Source organism: Mastigoproctus giganteus, chromosome 10 (assembly GCF_048544385.1).
Source record: "Mastigoproctus giganteus isolate SK-2022 chromosome 10, ASM4854438v1, whole genome shotgun sequence".
NCBI lineage: Eukaryota > Metazoa > Arthropoda > Arachnida > Uropygi > Thelyphonidae > Mastigoproctus > Mastigoproctus giganteus.
This window is the reverse complement of record NC_143584.1, coordinates 186,542,903-186,568,094: the sequence shown is the minus strand read 5'-3', so window position 1 is coordinate 186,568,094 and position 25,192 is coordinate 186,542,903. Positions and strand designations below refer to the sequence as shown.

Here is a 25,192-nt window from a genome sequence, read left to right as displayed (position 1 = left end):
CTCTTGGGATGGCCTTGTCCCTTTTTATTTTTTAATACGTTGTTTTGTGCAATGAAGTAACTTCCGTTTCTGTTTATAGCTTAATATTGTGATGCCAGTTATTGACATAATTAAGATTGTTTAGGTTATAAAACCTGGCTTCATAGATATCATACTTAGTCCACTGTCCACAATTCTAGGCTTGAGGGAAAAACTGTTAATTGCAGAAATTGTGGTTCTGTAGTAAATATTTCTCATATATAGTGGGAGAAGGTTTCACAGAGTGGCCTAATTATTTATGTGCATTTTCAGAAAACATCGACCACTACTACAAGGAGATCTTACGAGGTACAAGGGGAAAACTTTGTGGATGATATTCAATTTGTAAACTATGCATGGTTAAGGATTATTGTCATGGGGTAGGAAGGGAAAGATTTCTTTCCCTTCCTACCCCATGCCTCAGAAAGGTGCATGAACACCTGAAAGCCTTCTGAAATCAATAATTTGTCGTGAAGTCAATTCCTTCTGAAGTCAATAATTTTCAGTCTTTTCATTCTCTGCCACTCTTGAAAACATATTACTTTTTTTCTTCTTTTTTTTTTATCTCAATCTGCGCAGGAGCCTAACGGACATACTTCGGTCGACAGTGAAAGATTGGTATTGGCTTAGCTATTAAAATAATAATAATAAATAATGTATAACAATAAAATTCAGGTAAATTATTTTTCTAGTTTAAAAGAAGCCATCTTATATAGCCATTTTTAAAATTAATTGATTATTTACAACCGTTTATTTATTTATAATAATGTACACAAATTGCTAGTATTAGTATTAGTAATAGCAAACGCAAATGATGCAAAAAAAAAAAAAAAAGGAAACTTATAAAGCATCAGCCAGAAAAAAAAAAAAAAAAAACCCTTCTCACATCAGCTGTCCATCCCCTCCAATAAATTGCCTAGTTCTTCCTTGAGTTTATTCAAAATACCTACAACCACAAAAAATGGAAGTTTGTTCCAACAATTAACAACCTGCTTTCCGAAGGCAAACTTTCACACATATCTCCTGCAACCATCCTTCGGCAATTTGAATTTATTTGAATTTACGCTCCCTCGTGTGTAATCTGACCAAGAGAAGAATGCCAAAATTCCATCAGCATCGAGCTTGCTCAATCCATTCAAAGACTTAAATACCTCAATCAGATCACCTCTCAGACGCTTAATCGCCAGAGTAGCCTGCCAAAGACAAGCCTTTCATTGGCAGGCTACTCTTTTGTCCCATTCACCAATTTCGTTGTCGTTCTCTGTACACATTCCAACAGATTCACATCCTTCATAAAATAAGGTCTACAGATTTGTATGCACTACTCAAGATGCAGCCTAACCATTGCGCTCTTCATTTTGTTAGCGCCGACCGGGCTAGCCTGGTGGGTATGGTGCCTGCCTGGAAACCCAAAGGTCGCGGGTTCGAATCCCGCCTCGGACTTGGATCAGAGTAGTGCGAAAACCTTGGAAGGTGCATTATGGCCGCAGAAGCCGATGCGCCAACAACTAAAAAAATTAGCCACTCTAAAGACACTCTAATAGCAGAAAAAGATATACAGCAAGCTGCAATTCAAACAAACCAAGACCCTGACCAACTCCAAAAAACAGTCACAGCGATCGTCACTAAAGCAGCGAATGCTACCATAAAACGAAGAAAATCTGCCTCAGGTGCTGTACCATAGTGGAGTCCGGAGCGCCAGAGGCTCCAAAGAGAAGACCAGGACAAATGAAAAGCATTCCAGAGAGCCAGACGCTCCTGGCCCGCCCCTGAAGTAGATGCACTGCGGGAAATCTACAAGGAGGCCAGAAATCAGTACACCTCGCTCATATACAGGAGTAAACAACTCTCGTGGGAAAATCTGTTCGCAACCACTGGCAACACTGACCCCTGGGGGGTCTACAAAGTAACCACTAATAAACTCCCCAGGGAAGAGGTAATTTTAACCACCATAACACCACAGGGAGATGCTACCAATTCTTGGGAGGCATCTGTCAACAATATTTTCGACGCAATCTTCCACCCTCATGTAGACCCGCAGACATCCCAACAAATCAAGATGTGCGCAGAAAATGACGACTATTGAACAGAAGACAGGGAACCGGATTTCACAATAGAGGAATTACAAGTGGCTGCGCACCTCATTAAAAGTAAGTAATGTCCAGGTCTGGACCTCTTGGAGCCGGAAATCATCAGGAAGGTGGTGGAGATAGCCCCCGATATGCTACTGAACCTGTTCAATCTGTCTCCAAACTGGGATCTATCTGAAGGATTGAAAAAAAGCAAATATTAAGCTCATAATTAAAAACCCGACAAAACCACCAGATCAACCGACCTCCTATAGACCAATAGCCCTACCAACAGTCTGCAGTAAACTCTTGGAACGACTCCTGTTAGCCCGAATACAGGCTCACTACTTACAGGCAAACCTAATGTTCCCAAACCAGTATGGCTTTAGACCGGGAACGTCGACTGTAGATGTCCTGAAGAACCTCCTTGCACGTGCAGCTGCCACATAAAACAAATACTTCCTGGTTATCTCTATCGACTTCGCTGGGGCGTTCAACACCCTTTGGTTGCCGAGCGTCCTGGCCGGCTCCGGGGGATTGGGATGCCAAGCAACCTCTATGGAGTAATCCAAAGCTGCCTCTCCAGTAGACTCATCATGGTGAATGCTCCATATAAAATACCAGAAAAATCAACGGAGGCTGTCCACAAGGCTCCGTTTTAGGACCCACGTTAGGGAACATCGTCTTGAATGAATTCCTAAATACTGATATTGGAGAGGCGTTTTCGCAAGCCTTTGCAGACGACCTCATTCTGATGATAGAGGCAAACAGCAGAATCCAGCTGGAAAGAAAGGCAAATCATGCCCTTAAAGTGCTACAACCCTTAAAATCCTACAAGAGTGGACCAATATCCACTTCCTTAGGATTTCTGCAACCAAAACGGACTCCATTCTCCTCAAGGGTGTCTTGATTACAGTACACCCCCACAGATTAAGATTGATGGTATCACACTACGACTGTCCAATGAACTTAGGTACCTGGGAGTAATACTGGACCTCACTCTCTCCTTCCAGGCACACTTGAAATACATCCGTAAGAAGATACGGGGCTATACAACCCTTGTTACCAGAGTCGCAAAAAGGGACTGGGAATTGAAAAAGAAGACCCTCAAGCTGTTTTACAAAGCCGCCTTCCTGCCGATACTACCAATGCTTCCAGAGCATGGTACCCCAAAGTTACCATGGCGGTAAATCGCAGAATCTTCGACTCTATCCATAGAGCCATGCTGCTCGTTATAACCCGGGCCTGCAGCACAGCACCCACGTGCTGCAGGTGCTGGCGGGAACCCTACCTTTAGACCTCGAAGTAGCTAAATGTGGAGTATTATATGACCTTCTCCAAGGGAAGAGCCTGTACCTTCGCCGGCCTCGACGCAGGTCCTACCACAAATCGTTTGACTGAGAAAAAGAGATTTACAAATCACCTTATGCAGACCTGGCAAACCATGGGAGAATTCCCCAAAGGGAGAAGTCACCAAACGATTCTTCCCCAGCGTTGGAAAACTCTACCCAATGGCTCCAGTATGGTTCACGCCGGGACCCCACACGACCTTCCTGCTAACAGGACATGATGCTTTTAAGGCTAAGCTTACAGCCTTGGGCATTATAGATGACCCTACTTGCTGCTGTGGAGAGTTGGAGAGCTGACACCACCTCATGCATGAATGCCAGCTTTATAATGACCTCCGCTGCCAGCTCATCACCTGGATTACCTTTTTGTCCAGAGATAGAGAACAACACCTGGACGGGAGGCAGGAATATATTGCTTTCTCAAAGTTCGCTGAAGACTTGTACAGAAGAAGATGGGACCTGAATGCACACTAGCCACATAATGGCTAGAAGCCAAAATGTGATTAACACCAAAGATACTAAGCAACCATGAAGATAGACAAAAAAATCTGAATGAAGGACGAATAGCAGCCGTTCTGGCGGCCTGAGCCAAGCACTAGCCTGGCTCTCCTTTAATACCCCTTCCTGGCAGGGGGACAAGACGACCAGTCGCCTTTCCCCCCTGCTACCCCACCTTTCCTTCTGGTGAGGCTTGGGCGTGCCTCACTGACCACCTGGGGGAATCTCTTCTGTCTCCCTCATACTTCTGCCTTTGGCCCCCAACCTTCTGCCTCCCCTCCCCCACTTTACCTACACACGACACAAACGCCCTACATACTAAATTTAATCTAGCCCAAAAATAATCTTAGCTCAGTCTCGGCCTAATTATCCCATGCACTGCCCTGCTCCTGCCATATGAATGCATGCACACGTGCTGTATGCAAACATCCAAAGTAACTACGACTGCATGGATGCGTATATATTATGTATCACTATTGTGTATATGTGCATATACATGTATGTTCTTATATGTGTATGTGTACAAAATTTTTTTTTTTTTTTTTTTCGGTCCTAGCCGCTGAAATCTCAGGAAATTACGCAGCAGGACCTGCCAGAATAACTTAAGTCTACTGGGTTCCTAGTCTGCTTCCACGGGGCGAAGGTGGGGAAACGCTGGGCTTCAGCAGGGATACAGCGGCTAAATGACCAGATGAACAACGGTACACGACATTACACAGGTACAATACCCACACACCTTTAAACCTCTGGCATTACCAGCAAACTGGTACACCCACAAAGAAAGCAACGCGGAGATGGGGGAAACCCCTGGTGCCGCATGACAACAATATACCTTACACCTTAGAGTTTTAGAGGCATAGTGTTTTGTGGAAGGCGCCACCGGTGGTTTCCCACATCTAAGCGTTTTCTGTTGGTAACATCATCAGATTGTCCCACTGTATATAATTTAAAAACTGTCTGAGACCACTCTAGTTATTCTTAAGAAAGCGAGAGCTCTTCTCTTTACGCTTGATAGTAGTTATGTCTTTAAGTAAATCCAACATCTGCACACTGTGATCACCGCCACCATGAGGGTCTTTTACCTGTAGGTTCTCAATGCACGAAGAATCACTGCTGATTATCAGATCAAGGATTGCTTTGTCTTGTCGCTGCTTTAATATGTTCCTGTAGAAATGTCATCCAATAAATCCACAAAAGTCTTGCTAGTGTGTGAGTGACTAATCCACAAGTTCTAGTCAATATCTGGAAAATTAAAATCCCTCATTATAAGACATTTTGATTTACCGGCCCACTTTGTTTTTCTGTGAGCCCTCGTCGGTAGCACAGTTTTTGATAATTGTTATAATCACCGTCCTCCCTACACCAGATGGGAAACACCTGAGTTAGAATCCTATCAATGACACTAGGAATTTTTTTTTTGGGCCTTTTTTACTTCGTGGAAAAGGTCCATAAAAATTGCTCACGCTTTCTCAGGCGCTGGTAGCATAATTTACCCCCAGAAAATTGTCAATTTGTTTTTTGTGGGATGAAAGTCCAGCAAACAGAAAATCAACCACAGAAGACATGCAATTTAGAGACATATTATGTATAAGGTGCAATATTTTACGGCGGAAGTTTACCTTTAGCTAGCGGCTAGTTCATTTCTGGAAAAGACTTCCATCTCTTGTTGTGGAAATTGATAGCTTAAATAAAAATAAGGCTGAACTAGACAAAAATTTGGAGTTACTGACTAGTTGAAATGGGAAGGTGTTTTTTTTTTTTAGCTGATGCTGTATAAGCTTGCTTTCTTGCATCGTATGCCTCAACTAATGCTAATGCAGCCTAAGCTGCCGATGTTCCTAAACTTACAACATACTCATCACACTCATTAGGTGTATAATACACTCCTACTCTCATTTTATTTTTTCCAAGTGCTTATGTCACACTAAATCGACTGAACATTGCACTGGCCACCCATGTCGACTGAATGTACCATCTTAGATTTAATATGCTTATCTAACAGCCTAACCCCTACCCCTCTTGTCTTGTCTGACCTTTCTGTATTCGTTGCCCATATTCAAATTCTACATTCCTTACGTCTGAGTGACATCATGTCTCCAATATCCTTACAATATCTACATTTTATGATTTAATCACTACTTCAAATTCATCAAATTTATTTACAGTGCTCCTAGCGTTGGTGTACATGCAAGTATACATGCACATGTTTTTACTCTTAGTTATCCTAATACAACTCATGTATTTACTTGTTCTATAACATCCTGGTCTGTGCTTGTTGACAGGAGAGACTGCTTCTACAGGGATGGAGTACATTAAATAGAAAGAGTGTAAGAATATTTGCTGATGCTATCGAGGCAGTGTTAGGTGGATCGGACAACTGCTAGCTTGGGGTATACACAGACTAAAAGGTTAACAGTGGCCGCTGGCAGAGGCAAAAGTGATTCTTGCACTGCTTCTATTAGAATGAGCAGCAGCCTGGAAAGCAAGGCAATGGAAATTTCCAGGACTGCTGGGAGTCATAGTGGGACAAATAAATACATGGGCTGTGTTAGGGTAAATGAGCAGAAACAGGTGAATGTATATTTGCATGCACACCGATGCTAGGAGTATAGTTAATAAATTTGATGAGCTTGAAGTGTTAGTTAAGACATCAAAGGCAGATATTGTTGGGACATCAGAGATGTGGTGTCACACAGACATAAGCAGTGCAGAATTGGAATTTGGGGAGTACAATGTTTACAGAAAAGTTAGACAGGACAGGAAGGGAGAATGGGTTATGCTGCTAGTTAACAAACACAAAATCTAAGGAAGTGCATCCAGTTGATGTTGGTGGACAATGCAATGTTGAGTCCGCTTGGTATGACATATGCACTGGGGAAGGAAAAATGAGAGTAGGTGTGTGTTATAGACTTAATGAATCTGATGAGTATAATGAGCAATTGTGCAGAGAAATAGAGTGGACCAGTAAACCAGAATGTCATATAATGGGAGGATTTTAACTTTCCAGATATTGACTGGAACTTGTGGGTTGATCGCTCGCACACTAGCAAGACTTTTGGGGATTTATTGGATGACTGTTTTCTACAGCAACATGCTCGATAGGTAACCAGAGGGAGTAATACTCTCGATCTGATAATCAGCAGTGATTATGCATGCATTAAGAATTTGCAGATAAAGGAATCACTGGATGACAGTGATCACAATGTACTGATGTGGGAATTACTTAAAGATATAACTACCATCAAGGTTAAAGGGAAGGGCTTTTGCTTTCGTAAAGGTGACTACAGGGGTCTCAGACAGTCTTTAAATTCTGTACGGTGGGATATGATGCACCAACGTTGAATTCTAAATGGGAAACCTTCAGGGACTTAATTTTGGAGGCTACTAGGCTTTTTTCTTTCCAACTAAGAAATACTGTTCAAGGTTTACACCTAAATGGATGTCAGATGAATTAATGAGGCTCGTGGCAGAGAAGAAAAAATGTGTGGAATGCATATGAAGTATCAGGTGGCACAGATGCCTATGGCAGATATAAACTAGTCTGTAATCAAGTCACAAAGGAGTTTAGGCAGATTACGAGAAATCTTTGGCAAAGGATGCAAAGAAAAACAGCAGAGTTCTTTACTTATGTAAATTCCAGAAGGAAAGGGATGAATCAGATTGGGCCACTTAATATAGATGAGTTGACTATTGATGATCACTATAAACAGCAGAGAAGGCATAATTCAAATAGCAGAAGACTACTATAGAGAATTATAAAAGGAGCAGGGGAATGGTGCCAGCAGTGGGGAAGATGGATTGCAAAGTAGCACCACATACGACATACCCGATATTCTTCCTGATGAGGTAGACATGCTTTTAAGAAAATGAAGAATCAGAAAGCCCCGGGGGGGGGGAGATGAAGTTACTGTAGAGTTGTTAAAATTGGGAGGAAGAGACATAACACAAAAACTGGCAAGACTCTTCACAAAGTGCATTAGAAAAGGTGTGACGCCTAAGCAATGGAATAATGCAATCATAGTTTTGCTGCATAAGAAAGGAGATAAATCTGAAATTGGAAATTATAGACCAATTAGCTTGTTATCCCACATTTACAAGTTGTTCACAAGGGTCATTACTAACAGATTATAAAGAATACTTGATAAGAATCAACCGAAAGAGCAAGCTGGCTTTAGGACAGAATTCTCAACTATGGATCACCTTCACGTAATATCACAGCTAATGGAGAAAGCAAATGAATATAAAATACCATTATGCCTGGCATTTGTGGGTTATGAAAAGGCATTTGCTCCATACAGCATAAGGCAATGTTTCGGGCACTGGAAAGACAAGGCATAGATATCCCACATATTATGATTTTGAAGAAAATATATGAGAACGCTACCTCCTTTATTAGACTAGACAAAGACAGTAGCAAATTTAAAATCGAGAAAGGAGTTCGACAGGAAGACACAATATCTCCGAAGCTGTTTACTGCTGCCCTTGAGGAAGCTTTCAGAAGATTAGACTGGTCGCAGAAAGGAGTCAATGTGATCGGAGAGTACCTAAACCATTTACGATTTGCAGATGACATTGTGGTCATAAGCCACTATCCCAAAGAATTAGAGGAAAATCTTAATCAGTTATGCACAGTTAGTAAGGATTTTGGACTAAAGATGAGTATGGCTAAAACAAAAGTAATGATGAACAAGTATGCCACAGAAAGGGAAATAATGATTGAAGGAGCAATAATTGAAAAAGCGGAGTCATATACTTATCTGGGATAAGTTATTAGCTGTAATAATGATAAATGGCTGGAAGTCAAGAGAAGAATAAATTTTGTATGGATAGCATTCAGAAAATATAGTCACATACTGAAGAGCAATATCCCAGTTTGTCTGAAACGTAAAATAATGAACCAATGTATACTCCCCACGGTGACTTATGGAAGTGGAACTTGGGCACTCACCAAAAGATTGAAAGAGAAGCTGAGAACTACACAGCGAAGAATGTAACGAATTATATTGGGAATCAGACTGTTAGATTAGAGGAGAAACACATGGATTAGACAGTAAACTCAAGTAAAGGACATTCTTATCAAAACTAAAGAACTAAAATGGTCTTGGGCAGGACACACAGCCCGAAGACATGATGACAGATGGACTAAGAAAATAACAGAATGGTACCCAAGAGGAGCTAGAAGAAAACCTAGAAGACAAAGGCGGAGATGGATAGATGAAATTCATGAGTTTGTGGGTAGTAAATGGATGGCCAGTGCTCAAAACAGAAGGAACTGGAAAGTTGCTGGAGAGGCCTTCATCCTGCAGTGGATTGAAAATGGCTGATGATGATGATCATGCTCCGGTAGCTGATAAACGGAATGAGTATTTTGCATCTACATTCACACACGAGGAGTTATTCAATTAGGGGAGTGCCAGAAGTTTATAAAATGCATACAGGGAGCTAAGTGATTTTGTAATAACTGAGAGCAAAGTGTAGGAGAAATTGATGAAGTTAAACATAAGGAAAGCACCTGGGGTGGACGGGATCTATCCAGTTATATTAAAGGAGGCAGCAAAGGAAGTAAGCAAACCCTTAGCCATAATTATGAGAGCTTCCTTGGACTCAGGGGAGGTCTCCATGGATTGGAGGTGTGCAAAAGTATCACCAATTCACAAAGGGGGTTCAAAAGGTGACACAGGTAACTATAGACTGTTAGTTTAATTTATGTTCAGGGGGAAATAATGGATTCATGGTTAAGGAAGCATTGCAGGATCATCTAGACACGTTTGCAGTAATAGTTAAGACACAGCATGGGTTTGTTAAAGGGAGGTTTTGTCTGACCAATTTGATCGGATACTATGATGTTGTCACAAAGGAACTGAATGCCAAAAATTATTTTGATATCATTTACTTGGCTTTCAGGAAAGCTTTTGATACTGTTGCACATGGAAGACTGCTGTACAAATTGGAGAGGTATGGCATTAAGGGTAATTGCTACAATGGATAAAGGGATGGTTGAGTGGGAGATGACAGAGAGTGACAATCAATGGACACTGCTCTTCGTGGACAAATGTTATTAGTGGAGTTCCCCAGGTTTGGTGTCGGGCCCATTATTGTTTTGTATATTTATCAATGATATTGATGAAGGTATATCAGGTTTAATGTCCAATTTTGCAGATGATACAAAGGTTGGCAGGGTTTTGAACGACAGTGAAGAAGTATGCTACTCCAACTGGATCTAGATAAGTTGGGCAAATGGGCCGAGAAATGGCAACTGAAGTTTAATATTGACAAATGCAAAGTACTGCATATGGGTAGCAATAACCGAAGAGAAACGTACCAACTGTGTGGTACTACACTCAGGAAAGTGGTAAGTGAAAAGGGACCTGGGGGGTAATTGTGCAGTCAAATATGAAGCTCGCTGAGTAGTGCAGAGGGGCTGCCAGGGCGGGTCATGGAGTCTTGTCAATGATATATAGGAATTTTTCTAGCAGGGACAGGGAGGTGATTATCCCCTTATACATGGCAATGGTCAGGCTACACATAGAGTACTGTGTACAGGTCTGCAGGCCTCATTTTAGGAAGGGTGTAGAGTTGCTAGAAAGAGTACAAAGAAGGACAACAAGATTGGTGAGGGGAACAAAGGGGTGCCCTTACCAAGAAAGGCTTAAGTTTTGCAAGTTGCAGCGACTGGAGAGTAGGCACCTGCGAGGTTATCTGATTGAAGTGTGTAAAGCCTTGAATGGGTTAATCAAGCTGAATGCGGATGGGATCCTTCCTCTTGCTCAGATTAAGAACCAGAGGGGGCACAGATTCAAATTGAGGAAAGACAGCTGTAGAATAGATGTGCGGAAATTTGCCTTTAGCCAGCGGGTAGTTGATTGGCCGAACAAACTTCCATCTTTTGTCGTGGAAGTTGATAGTCTAAATAAATGTAAGGTTGAGCTGGACTGGCATTTGGAACGAATGGAAGGGTGAAATGGGAGGATTTTTTTTTTTTTTTTTTGGCTGATGCTGCATTACCTTTCTTTCTTGCATCGTATACCGCTACTAATGCTAATCCCACAGCAGGTCCTGAAATCCCTGGCACCTTATTTTCCAGGCTGCTGCATGTTCCAATAGAAGCAGTGAAATAATCACTTTCGCCTCTACTTGAAGATCTAGATAAGTTATTAGTTCATATCAGTGAACTAATAACTCAACGGGCCCAATGCCGTATTTCTGAGGGCCATAGGTAAAGTCGTAAAATTGGGCGCCTAGGAAACTGTTAAGTGGGCCACGAAGAGTTCACTTCTAAAATAAAATTACTAATATAAAAAGAAATTAGTGAGATCCTTGCGGATCTCACTAAACTAAGGGACAATAATATTATTGTAATATTTTTTGTTAGGAGCATAAATGTATATTGTGAATAAACAAAGTATTATATGAGTAAAAATTCTATTATAAATAAAGATTGTGGTTAATAAACCCCTTTTCTATTATTAATATTCCTTATATTATAAACATAATACATGTTATAAAGAGAAAGTGCAGTTGGTAAAGTACACATTTATCATAAATATTACATTTATTATAATTAAACAATATGAGGGGTGGGGGCCACAGAGGTGAATAAAATTCAGAAGTGGGCTACAAGCAAAAAAAGGTTGAGAACCACTGGTCTATGTATCCCCCCCCCTCCAAGCTTGCAGTTTTCCGATCCACGTTTCACTGCCTTGATAGCAATTCTTGTTTACCCCTTCTATTTAAGTGTATCCCCTCACTGCATAAGCAGTCTATCCTGTTAACAAGGATAGGCCAAGCTGGAAAAATTCTGCCCTATGAGCCTTTCAGTCTCACCAGGGCCGAATTGATTGACAAGGCCCTCAACATGTATTCTCTCCTGTCGTGTCTGGGCCAAATTGCAGACACTTTCAGATTTAATCGTAACTTGTGACTTTTCTAATATTGTCCTGTGATTTGGCGTTTCTTGTAGCAGTATTTCGCACCTGATTAAGATTTTCAACATGATAAGTGACTTGTGTAACTAGTAATCAAAACGGGATTTTCCCCAATTCTTGGATAAAGATATTACTGTCTTATCAATACGGAAAATGAAATATTCCTTATCTTACAATTTATTACAAGAAAAATGAAGTGATGGAAAATTATAATCCACAGTTAAATGAAAGAAGATCAGTACTATATATTTTCTATCTATCTATCTACATATATGTATACGCAAACGAATCAGAAATGAGAAATCAAGTATTTATTTTTTTTTGTATTAAATAAGTTAGGTAAAAAAGAAAAAAAAAGAAAAACCTGAATATCTCAAAAGGCAATCATTGTATAAATAAATAGTTAGGGAAGCATGCGATTTGATATCATACAAATGCACACATATTCACCCAAAAATCATTATAATCATTGATGCGTACATTTATTAAAAAAAAAATATGGCTTTAAAGGAGAATGTCGCCAATGTGAGTATGGTCATTAAACTCCAGGAATATTTTATGGAATTAAGATCACTGGAACTATCTACTCAAAAGCATTACATAATTCCCCGGTACACACAGGTTGGGGCCTGTCACCACCAAATACGGAGGATGTGGAAAGGTCAGAGAATGACCACCGCATATCCCGGAGCAATATGGCCTTAGTTGCTAATGCTCCTAAAAACCAACCAACCAACCAACAGGTTGGGGCATTATAAATGAGGTAACTGTATGGGTATAACTATGCTCTGGGTGATGTTTAGTTATCCATTAAAATGAATTTAAGACCGATAACAGATGCAAAAGTCTTATTGGTCTTGAATGATACTTCTTATTTTCTCTCTCTCCCATGATCCTTTGTGTGAGTCATATGACTTTTGGAACTTGTGCATAGATGATGTCACGGTAAGCAGATGAAGGTGTCACGTGGCCTCCTGGATGAATATCAGCATCGGGAGCCTCAAAATTTAATCGGTCGTTTAGCAGTACTATTTTTTTTTTTTTTTTTTTTTATATTTGTTTTAAACAAAGACTTGTTTTGTGATGGTCTTGAACTTTGTTCCTCTGCTCTGGTGAGAGATGCTTAATCCACTGGATGATATTATCCTACTGAGATAAAAATTAAGATAATGGGAATGATGTATTACAATGCAAAACCTGGGGCTAGTCACGATTTTTCATGTAGGCAGCCTGTGGTGTTATAATTGATGGAGAGTTTACCCAATAACGTGCATGTGCATTTTACTTCTCAACGTGGGCTGTAGCAATGGTGTGATGCGCCTTATGATTCCTGTGATATAAATATTGTATATTTGTTTTAATGATAGTTTAGTTAATAGGGTGTCTCAAACTGGTGCATGGGGTCCTAACAACACGCTAGTCATAATATAGTAGCCTCTCACTACTTTGGCTTCTTAATTCGGGCCTAGCAACGGAGTGATGCTGCTGTTCCTTGGTTTTTGACGTCATAAGTATTGTTTTTTTTTTTTTCTTGCCTCTCCTGTTTGTACTCTAAAGGTCGGCTGTCTTAAACTGAGTGACCACTTTATTAGGTGTACATGCTTAATAGCGTGTAGAGTCCCTTTACCTCTTGGAACAGTCTGAATTTGTCGTGGTATAGACTAAAGAAGGTGTCGAAAGTGGTTGGGATCATCAGCTGCAATACGCCATCCATCTGGTTGGGATCATCAGCTGGAATACGCCATCCATCTGGTTGGGATCATCAGCTGCAATACGCCATCCGTGACAAGGTACGACGAGTTGTACATTCTGAACTACCTCGTTGGTAATGTGTTGTACTGGGTTGCTATTTGACTGTCTGTCACCTCTCACATCAGTAAGCTGTTTACGACCACACGATCCCCGTTGGCTGGACGTTGTTTGATTATTGAACCAATCTCGATGCACTCGAGACAGTCATACATGAAAACCCCAGCACAATCACAGTTTCAGAGCTAGTCATGCCGGCGCCTCTGGTGCAGGCTACCATGAAACGTTCAGTGTCACTTAAATCTTTTCGCACTGAATTTCACCAATACAACGTCTCTAACTATTTGGCGACTGTTTTATATCGCATAGTAAGAGCACGTGATGCTGTTACAGAAGTAGCGTTCCATTTTATGAAAATGGTAGTGTACCTAATAAAGTAGCCACTCGGTGTACATTCTCAGTTATATGCTACTTTTAAGAATGCTTTCCAGATTGTTCACTTATAAATTCTAAAATGATTAAAATATAAATTCATAAAAACTTTTAATCAATTTAAAGCTAAACAAGTCTGTTATTCAAAAATTTCTGTATAATTTTATGAAATATGGTATAAAATTTGGTTTTAATTTAAGTTCCGAATTCTTATAGAAGTTTTGTTTTATAAGAAGTTGGTTTTAATCACTTTTTGTAGCAACTAGTTGGGTTTTAAAAATTTATGACAGAGATCTGTATAATGAGAAAAGAAAAATTAGGAAATTGGAGTTCCGTATAGTTAGGATATTGGAGTTCCAAGAGAGAGAGAGAGAGAGAGATAGCACATATACATTCCCCCCAAGACGTTCCCTTGGGCTTGCAAGGGTGAACCGATGTTCGTACTGGATATGATGTTTGCATCTGGTGCTCGCTTGTCAACTGTGACACTTTCCTGTTGACCTTCACTAGGCAGAAATGCCTAACAAACGTTTTTGATGTTCGACTTTTTTCTCGGTAGGGGTCGTAGGTCGGTCATGGACATGGGCATTTTTCTTCGAACCCGACGTATATATTTTCTGGCTGTTATTATTAATTTTGTTTTTTAAGGTAGGTTTGAAAATTTATTATTATTATTTTTTAAATATATATAAGATGTTATCTTTGGTTTGTTTCTGTCGGTCTGTAGTCACTACTAGAGTTACATCTCTTCAAAATCTCTGATGCGGAGATGCTGGGTGGGTGAAGTAAAGGGAAGCCTGAAATTTTTTTTCATATAAAATACACATTTTTTAACATTCTGTAATAAAAAAAATTAAGCCGTTAAATGTCATTTATTAATAAAAATATTAAAAGAACTTTTTTTGATGATAATTATTTACTTGCAGTGGTGGTTTTCCAGGATTTTCTAAAGGGGCTAAAATGGTGGTGCACGGATCATTAAGCTTTAATCATCAATAGTAGTAATAAAAAATCCGCGTTATTTTGATCATGGGGGAGGGGGATATAGGTCTTTTAGTCCCTACTTGTAGAAATTTCTAATTTTCAAAGCCATATTTTAAAATGATTAAAATACAAAGACTGTGGTACTGATACAAGTATTAAAAAGTTTTGTAAATTGTACACACTCAAAAAATAGTATGTAATAATGTATAATAAAATCACATTCACCTCAAAATGGAATGAAAATTTTATTTTTTCTGTATCAATCTGTGACTCGAAGAAATGACAACAAAATCTAGAGATTAGGCAGTAAACCCAGAGAAGTGCCAATTGTAGCAGTGATGGTCCCATGCTTTTCTATAGGGAAGAGTCTAAAGCAGTTAAAAGGAAGGATTTGGAGAATCATTAAGCATTAATCATCGTGTAGCAATAAAAAAAAATCCACATTATTTTGATCATAAGAGAACTATAGTCCCCATCTGGGACTGCTACTGAACTCTAGCCATAGCACACCCATAAGATTATGAGAAGCTGCTATATTCCAAAGGATATATTTTGTTCTTGCCTAGTGTGTTAGAATCAAGTTTGTTAGGTATGTTGTTAAGGCCAGTTTTGTGTATCTGGTGGGATATGCCTTCTTTAACTTGTCGTAGTTATATTGAGTAGTGAACTTCAAAATTTTTAAAGGCTGAATGCAACTTTTATTTTCCAACTATAGAAAGAAAATAATTTGTTGGAATTAAAACTTAAGTAAAAAAAAAATCTTGCCACACTTAGAAATTTTGGACAGCTAAAAAATTAATTTGTTAAATGTTATTTATTGGGAAAAAATTACTAAAAGCATTTTTGCAGTACAGTAATTGTTGATTATAGAAATAAATATGTAATATAATTTTCTGGACAACACCAGTGCTAGAAATTTCATTGATTACTTGTCTGATTTAGTTTTTAATTTTATTTTTATGCACCTACTTATATCTAATTTGTTTTTTTATAATGACAAAATGTAATAATTCCTAAACTTACATATTTTATTTAGTATTAGTAAGTAGTATTAGTATAGCCATATAGTGTAAGGAAGCAACAGGCTGTACTGGCCACACAAAAAAAAAAAATAGGAAGATAAGAAAATACAAATCGTACACTTCCCTCCTCATGTAGGTAATTTTCCAGTTGACCTTTGAATTTATTCAAACTGTCAGCCTCAACCACCTGCAGACTACTGGAACAAGCCAGCAAGCTTATTCCCTAGATCATTCTCCTGCATATGTTTCTCCTGCTATTTCAATCATTTAATATAGTAGATGCTATATGGTGTCAGAAATAAATTGAGTAAACTGAGGACAATCTTAGAAACTAGTATACTCCTGACTGCTGTTAGCAAGCATCTTAATAGTATGATAGAATAAGCTTCGCATATCTGTGAATCATTCCAAGATGCACTACTGTTAATAAATGCACCACTGAAGGATTATTCTGCTATTTGTTTAAAATATGAGACACTGCTCTATAGTCTGTTTTGAGGCTTGCTGGTCTCTTATCAGATAGCAGGTGGTCTCATCTATTGGCCTTCATGGATAGCACAGTTGGTATAATCACTGTCCTCCCACACTGGGTGGTAACACCCTAGTTTGAATCGCATCAATGACACGAGGAAGTTTTTTCCACAACATGGCTGAGTTAGTCAGTCTCAAGCGAGGGTAGCATGGTTTTTTTCCCTTCTGGTAACTGAAATTTTTCATCTAGCAAATAGCAAATTGAACACAGAACACATCCAATTTGCAGACATTACATTTGGTGTAGTATGACCTAAAATTTTACAACAACAACTCGTAGTGAATAATGCTGTTTTATGTGAGCTGCTATATGGTGTAATGAAGTTAAACTTAAAACATTTAATATAGCAACAGCTATGTATGTGGCCTTGAGAATAGATTCAGTAAACTGAAGTAATTGTAATCATTTCTAGTGTTTTTTTTTTTAAATAATTTTCTGAAAATAAATGATTGAAGATTTAATTGAAATGCATTTGTGGGAGAATGATCTTTTCACTTATAATGCATATGCTATTGTTATTTTTAATAATCTATAACTTTATACTTTTTTTTTTTTTTAGGTACCAAAATTATGATAATACATGGACTACAGTGAAGAAAACGGGAGGTCAATATGCCAGGGACCTATCAATACCCCACAGCAGTGAATGGAACAAAACATTCTCCAAATGCTATTCATATATCAATGGTTCCTTCGGAAAGGCATTCTGTTTGTAGCATTAGTCAACATGCTCGTTCAGGTTCTGTGGATAGTTTGGATAGTAACAGTGGTAGTAGTGTTTGCAGCACTGGCGGACATTCTAGACAGCTTTCAGGGGACAGTAGTGAATGTATTCCCACAAGGACAGTATCAAAAGTTCCAGCACTTCCTTCACATAATCCCTTACAGTTTGTAAAGGTTAACACATCACCACTTTATCGAAAGGCAAGTTAATGAGTGTATAGAATGGAAAGTTATCTATGCACCTTAGTGATGAATTATTCATAGTTTTAGTACCTTTTCTTTTTGTGAAGATAGATACTACAAGAAAATATTGTAAAGAATTTGGATAGCATGACTGATGTTCGGGATTAGGTGGAAAAACAGTATTGATTCCCCTCCCCTCCACAACATAGGTAAATGAAAGAAGTAGTAAGGATGTCCTTATGACTCTGGTACTTGGGCTGTTACCAATATGGTCAATACCACAGACTGGTCCTGTATTATGTGTATGTAGGAGTTTAGTTTTGTGGCCCACAGATAAATGGCTAAGGTACTGTGAGCACCATTGACCTTTTTGTGAACAGAAGTTGGACAGCCATGTGTAGATAATAGAAAATAGTACACACACACACACACACACACACACACACACACACACACACACACACACACTAAAAATAATCTCTCATTAAATAAGCAAAAAATATATATAATATATATACAAGAAGTGGTTATATTTTATCTTATAAATATAAATTGTATGATAACACATTTCGGTAGCAAATCTTATTAAAAAGAATGTTTACTTACATATTTATATATATTAATTGTTACTGTACACCAAAATAAAAAAATGTTCAGTATAAACAAAATTAAATGTCTAATTTTGTTTTTGAATAAAATTTTATATTTTTGTGCTTTAAGTGCATTTCTTGATTGTATGCACATGACCTGGAGTGAATTATTTAGAGGACATTGGAAGTTTGTAAAAATTAAAAAAACTATTTACGTGAATGCTTTTAAATATTAATTTTTCCTGTGGATTTATTAAATTTTATGATCTAATATCTGAACCTATACAGTAGAACCCTATTAAGAAGTTTTCCAAGAGGGTGGAAGTTTAGAACTTCTTATGAGAAAAAACTTCGTAGAAGGGAAAATGACCTAAGAGTTTTAAATATTAACTACACAAATAAAAATGAAAAGATATACATACATAAATTAAAGATGATTTTTAAGTACTAATTCAGAATTTATAAATATTTTACTCTGCTTCTGGGAAATATTTTTAAACTGAGGATTTATAATTGCTTAACATTATATATAATTAATAATTATTATACTGATATAATCAGTATAATTAATAATTTGTAGCATTAAAATAAAACTGCCAAGGAGGTATGAATAATTAGGGCCAGTACGGTAGATAGATAAAAATACAGTTATTCTTTAAAGAATTACCAAAACTATTAATGGTAATCTATATAAATAAAGTATTATAAATTCAGTTTTGAACATACCTTAACTAATCCACTAAGTAAGAATATCAGAACTTAAAGGTAAATGCTTCACAGTGCTTCATGCGGTTGGTGCTATCCAGTTATGGATATCGATGAAAACAATTGCAATATGTCACTTCCATTATATCAAAATTTTGATATTGTTTAATATTTTTTAATATAAAAATAAAGAATTTCTATGTTTAAAAAACATATTACGTTGGAAAACGTCATTATAATAGTACACTGTGTATTCTTTATGAAGTACTTTTTATGCGGGAAAGCTTTTTACCCGGGGAACTTCTTACATGGGAAAATAATACATTTCAATATATAGAGTTGAAATTGGGAATTAAGAAACTAAACCCATTACAGGGGAAAACTTCTTATGCAGGAATTTCTTATCTGGGTTCTACTGTATATAGAATTTTTAGATTTAAGTTAAAACATATTTTTTTAAAATATCTCTTTTTTGAAATCATTCTCTGTGTTAAAAAATGAGTCAAAAAACCACTAAACTTGCAAACTGCCTATAGTATGTATGTTTTTAGTGTTTTTAAGCATCCTTTGTTTGCTTACTGCTCTACAGAATTCTGTAGTGTTCTGCCTCACACACATATACTGGATGTACCTAAACCATGACCCCATGGCATGGACAGTAATAACTTGTGTAAAAAAAATGAAAATAATGGAAAATTGCTATTTTTATAAAAAAAATCAGGCAAAGGATTAGTATTCTAGACTTTTCTGGCCATGTAAGCTATCAGAGCACTCTGCTGCTGTCATTGTTGCAATTGTTTTAATGTCACAAGAGCAATGAAAGCCACTCATGTTGTACATATTTAGTTGATTGAAGGAGTTGCCATGTCTGAGGGCAAATCAAAAAATAAAAGCAATTTGTGTCAGAAGAGCTTCCAAGGTCATCTTACCTGCTATGTCGTTAGACAAGTCTCCATGTGTATTGCTATTTGCTGGTGCTCAGTCTGTTTTATACAGTTAAGGTGTAATCATGGTGGCTCTGCTTTCCAATTGCATCAGTGTGCTGCGATCAGAATTTTGTGGTCAGAAGGGACCAGATCCATAGAAGAATGTTAGCAATATGGAGAAAGTCTATTAGTAAAAAAAAAGCTGTATGAATGGGTGGAAAGGTTTAAAATTGGCAGAACAAGTGTAGTTGACAAAGACCATTCAGACTGTCCAACGACTTTAACAATAATAAACAATGGTAGTCAAGTTGATGCTGCAACTGTTGAAATGATTGAAAAACTTCATTTTGGACTTCTCTCTCCCCCATCATATGTTTCAGATCTCATATTTTTGGTCCTTTGAAAAAAGAATTATGCAGACATTGATTTTCAAATGATGAAGTCAAAGAAACAGTGTACAAATTAAAATGATTTTCTTATAAAGTATTAAGAAGCTCATGGATGAGAAGTGTTTGGAGATGCAAGGAGGCTTTCATTTACCTTTCTGTGACAAAGAATGACAGCTCTATGATCAATTAGAGTTCTTGATGACAGAACAAAGTTTTCTAAGAAGGTATTCTGTTCTTGATTTTTTTTTTTTTTTTGTGCCAATTAAATGGCAAGTCATACAGTAGAAGTTATAACCAAATAAAAGAGGAACTTTTTGTTATCTATATATGTTTGAAGGTGTCGTGGCTGCAAAAGAAGCAATCTATATTTGTATTTGAATGTTCTGTAATGGTCTAGGGTGAAGGTTTTAGCTAGTCATTCTCCTTTATGGAAGTTATTTTTTTGTCTTGAAATTGAAATGTTTTCATCCTGGGTAATTTCTTTTTTGCCTATTTTGTTTACACATGAAGTAAAAGTAGCCAGTGAAAGCCTATTGTGAGAATGGTTTTGAAGGTTGGAGGTTAAGTACGGCATTTATTTAAAACCAACAAAATTTATGTATCCTCCCAATATGTTGACCACTGTAAGGGAAAAATGAATACCTCTTGTGGAAACCTTAAATTAATGTTTACCTGGAAAAGTATATAGAATATATACTGTATATGCAGAACGTCAGCCTTCAGGTTAAAATGAAAGTACTTATTGAAATTTAATCAGATGGATATACAGACTTTTTGATAATACTTAATATTAATGTAACTATCCTATTAGGCACAGAAATGTGACTGTGATGTACAAAGGGTACTAGGAAAGTTTTGCAATATGACGTAACAATGAATCACAGGAAGCTGCTTGTTGCTGAATGTTGAGACATGTTCATACGTGCATAGTAGCCGCCGCGCCAAGTCGATGGGCTCAGTTATTCATTAGTAGTGAGAGAGTAAAGTGCTTGCGATGGCATCGTGGTCATGAAATGAGATAAGGACAGTTTTGCGGTATAATTTCGTGCGTGGTTTAACCATAGACCAGTGCTTAGAAGAAATGACTCTTGCACTAGATGATGATTGTCCACATTGTACAACGATATTCAGGTGGTATAGAGAATTCCAAAGGGGAAATTTCACTCTGGAGGATTCTGAGAGGCCGGGAAGGCCACGAACGTCAGTTACGGAGGAAAACGTTACTGCTGTGAGGAAAATGCTTGACGAAAACAGGCGAGTGACCTACCAACAGATAGAGGATACTTTGGGCCTAAATGCACCAGCAATTCGTTCGATTCTGCAAGATCATTTGCACGTGAAGAAACTTTGTTCTCTCTGGGTGCCGCATCAACTGACTGAAGAGCAGATGACACGACGTGTGACTTGGTGCCGGGAGATGTTTAAAAAGTTTGATAAGGGACAATCTCGGTATGTGAACAACATCGTGACAGGTGACGAGACTTGGCTGTACTATTACGATCTGCCGACCAAGGCTCAAAACAAAGTTTGGGTCTTTGATGATGACGACACACCCGTAATTGTCAGAAAATCCTGATCTGTAAAGAAGAAAATGATAGCTGTATTTTTCAAATCGAGTGGAATTGTGGAACGTGTCGTTTTGGACACGCAGAAGACAGTCACAGCTAAGTGGTATACTGAACAATGCCTGCCTAAAGTCATTGGATCTATGAAGAACCTGCGGCCAAAGTCAAGAATGGACACCTAGTACCTCCATCACGATAATGCTCCAGCTCACCGCGCCAAAGCCTGCACCGAATATTTGACCACGACAGGACTGAAACTTCTCGAGCACCCTCCCTACAGTCCAGACCTTGCTCCCTGCGACTTTGCACTGTTCCCGCATGTGAAAATGAAGCTAAAAGGGAGGCGGTTTTCCAGTGATGAGGACCTTCTACGGGCTTGGGACAACGAGTGTGCTTTACTCCCTAGTGAAACTTGGCAGAACTGGTTTAAAGATTGGTTTCGGAAAATGGAGAGGTGTATTGAATGTAGAGGAAATTACTTTGAAAAAATTAAATAAACAAAGCTGTATCGCAAAACTTTCCTAGTACCCTTTGTATAGTGCTATCTGTATCAGCTAAGAACAGCACTGCTATTTTTCATCATATGTCACAGCTCTATCAATCAATCAGATACAGATACATTCTGTGACAGATTAGATAGATAGTTTATGCAGCTATAAGTTTTGGAATACTAAACTTTTGTCAGAAATTAAAAAAAAATGTATAATATATTTTCCCTTTTCCAAATCATATAATTTGCTATTTGAACAACAAACTCAAACTTTTTTTTATTCACAGAATTAGTATGTAATAACAGTTATGTGATGTGATTATCTTACAGGTGCAGCTGTGAAAGGAAGCAGATGTGGGGAGCATCTGCTTCCTTTTGTAGTAATTTTCCGCTTCATCTCCCTTTCCAAAATAGATTAATTAATCCTAATATGAATAACAGTCACATAGCACCATTAATATTGTGTATATTTATATAAATAAATAAATAATAAATATTTTTATAGTTTTAAATGGTATTTAAAATTATAGCAGGAGTTTTTAAATTGTGGGTTGCAACTCCTGGGAGGGATACAAACAACTTAAAAGGGATCACAAGTGAAAATCCAAATGAAATTATTAGTTTTATTTATGGAGGGTTGCACAAATTCATTTATCATTTTCTGGGGTTTCAGTATCTCAGGGTTTGAGAACCCCTGACTTATAGTAAAAGATTAGGCCAAACTTGGATTTCAAAAATGTCCATTCTAAATCATGACCTTAAATGAATTGTTACCTTCACTGATTATCTATTAAGAGATAACTACAATATAAGCCACTGTTATTTTGTGATAATTACCTCTATAAAAAGCATCATATTCTGGAGCCTATACTGGCTCCTTGACCCACAATATCTTACACACAAGGAAAAGGAGAGAAAACTGTGACTCATGATACTCTACAGCAAAGGAATAGGAGGGAAGATTATGGAAATATGTAAAGGTATGGATTTGATGTGGTACTCAAATCCGCGGAGAGAGATATTGATACAACATGGATGCATCTTTCTGAAAACAGAATCTAATTTATGATAAAAAAAATCATATTTTTTTTCATTTGGTTTTTTGGTTTTTCTTTTTTTTTTTTTTTTTTGTTGCTTTGTTTTGTTTTTATTACTCAATTTAAAATCAATGTACACAATTACAAGAGAGCTGATCTTTGGATAGGAGGGCTGGATAGGTTATTGGGTCTCTCTGATTGACCATTTGGGGTCAATTGCTCTCTTACGATGTCATCTCCTTTCTCTTACTTGCCTGGATATCCTGATCCTTATTAGGAGTTGTGCATGTTATCAGTGGGCTGGTGTATGCTCTGGAAAGTGATGTGCTTTATAAAGATAATTATTGCAGCATACAGTGGCTTTAATTGTAGTTATCTCTTAATATTCATTCTACATTGATAAAAGGAGGTGGCAAAGCTCCTGAAATGTCACTGTTGTATTTATCTAACATGTTTGCTGCCACCTATGTTTGAGATAACCCATTTAATGTGCCATAATTTTCAGAATATTGAAAAACATCAGCATTCCAATATCCTTAGCATTCTAAAAATTCGTAAATAATGGTTGAAAAGTAAAAGTTTGGAATTCATAGCTAAAAGTGAACACTTACTTTTGTGCTGAGCTGTAAGTAAGAAGAAATATTAAAATTTTATAAAAAGTTTATTCAGATTATAAGCTAACATCAACACATGCCAAGAACAGATAAAACCATGTGCCAAGTCTATAAACAAAAATCACTGCAAAGAGTTCAGTCTGTGTGCCAATATTTGAGTAGTTGTTAATTTCATGTGCATTCACTTTTACATGAGTTGTTTATTGACCGTTCATGTGCATTGTGGCACAGCGCTCGGGTGCCCTTGAACTGATATATGCCTGACGGCATGTCATTTCTAGTGCCTTTTGATGCTTATATGTGTAAAGGTAGCGATTGTGTTAACATGTTTAGTAAGTAGATAATTTTCTTTATCACAATGAAAGTTGGTATACATTCTTTGTTTAAAAAAATTATAAGTAAATTTAAGTAATAGTTGTGAAACCCAGTTCCAATCGGCCTTGCTTTAAAAATATATATGCAGTAATTTTGAAAGTTATGTATTGTATTATAATGCTGCTTTATTATTTAACCTTATAACTTTTTTTTTTTTTTTTTTTTTCTTTTTGCAGGCTGAACACCAGCTCAAGTTAGCCAAAGAAGTTAAAAAGTCAAGAGAAAAACTCAGAGAAGATGAAGAAGAATGGCAAACAGTAAGTTCTATATATACATATTAGTGGTGCTTAAAAAAATTCTATCATCTTAATTTTTAGGTTGTTTGTCCGTATACTGGCATCTAATCTTTTAGAAATTAACCTCTGGCTTTTAGCCGTGAAGGGTGTTGTATATGGCATGTGCCTTGTACACTGATGTGCAAAACCTAAGGACCAACACTATTTATAAAGGTTATAACCACAAAATCTTTACTTAAAGTACTCTTTACTGATGAGAGCAGATTCAGTCTTAGCAGCAATTCTGGATGTCAGCTAATCTGGCGAGAGGTTGGCACATGGTATCACCCCACAAACATCACTAAAAGGGATCGATATGGCGGTTGAGGTGTTCTCGTCTGGGGAGGCGTTATCTTGGATGGATGTACACAACTCCAGATACTGGAAGACGGTACTGTAACCGGTGCATGCTACTGTACTGAGGTAATCCTTCCCCATGTGCGTCTGTTCCGAGGTGCCATTGACCCCAAGTTCGTGTTTATGGATGATAACGCCACACCCCATTGCATTGCATCTGTAGATATGCTTTCGGTAAGTGAGGACATTGTTCTTATGGATTGGCCTGCCCATTCCGCCAATCTAAATCCCATCAAACACATATGGGATGCTCTGAGGAGATGCTTAGCGGCACATCTACACCCACCAGAAAATGTTTACCAGCTGAAGATGGCGCTGACAGAGGAATGGATGATACTACTACAAGAACTTATCAACAATATTGTTCTAAGTATGAACAGGCAGT

At 37.8% G+C, this 25,192-nt stretch overlaps 1 protein-coding gene across 5 annotated transcripts in view; it reads left to right on the top strand.

Moving 5' to 3' along the window:
- The window catches only part of LOC150079642 (uncharacterized), a 167,910-nt gene that overhangs the window by 61,175 nt on the left and 81,543 nt on the right, over positions 1-25,192 (top strand). For 4 of the 5 annotated variants that reach the window (XM_090382200.1, XM_090382199.1, XM_090382197.1 and 1 more), the window contains exons 2-3: positions 17,138-17,502; positions 24,352-24,432. In XM_090382200.1, the coding sequence (XP_090238326.1) occupies positions 17,191-17,502; positions 24,352-24,432 (393 nt within the window). In that variant the 5' untranslated portion in view covers positions 17,138-17,190. The remainder of the gene's footprint in view (positions 1-17,137; positions 17,503-24,351; positions 24,433-25,192) is intronic. The other variant, XM_090382201.1, reaches the window with a different exon arrangement.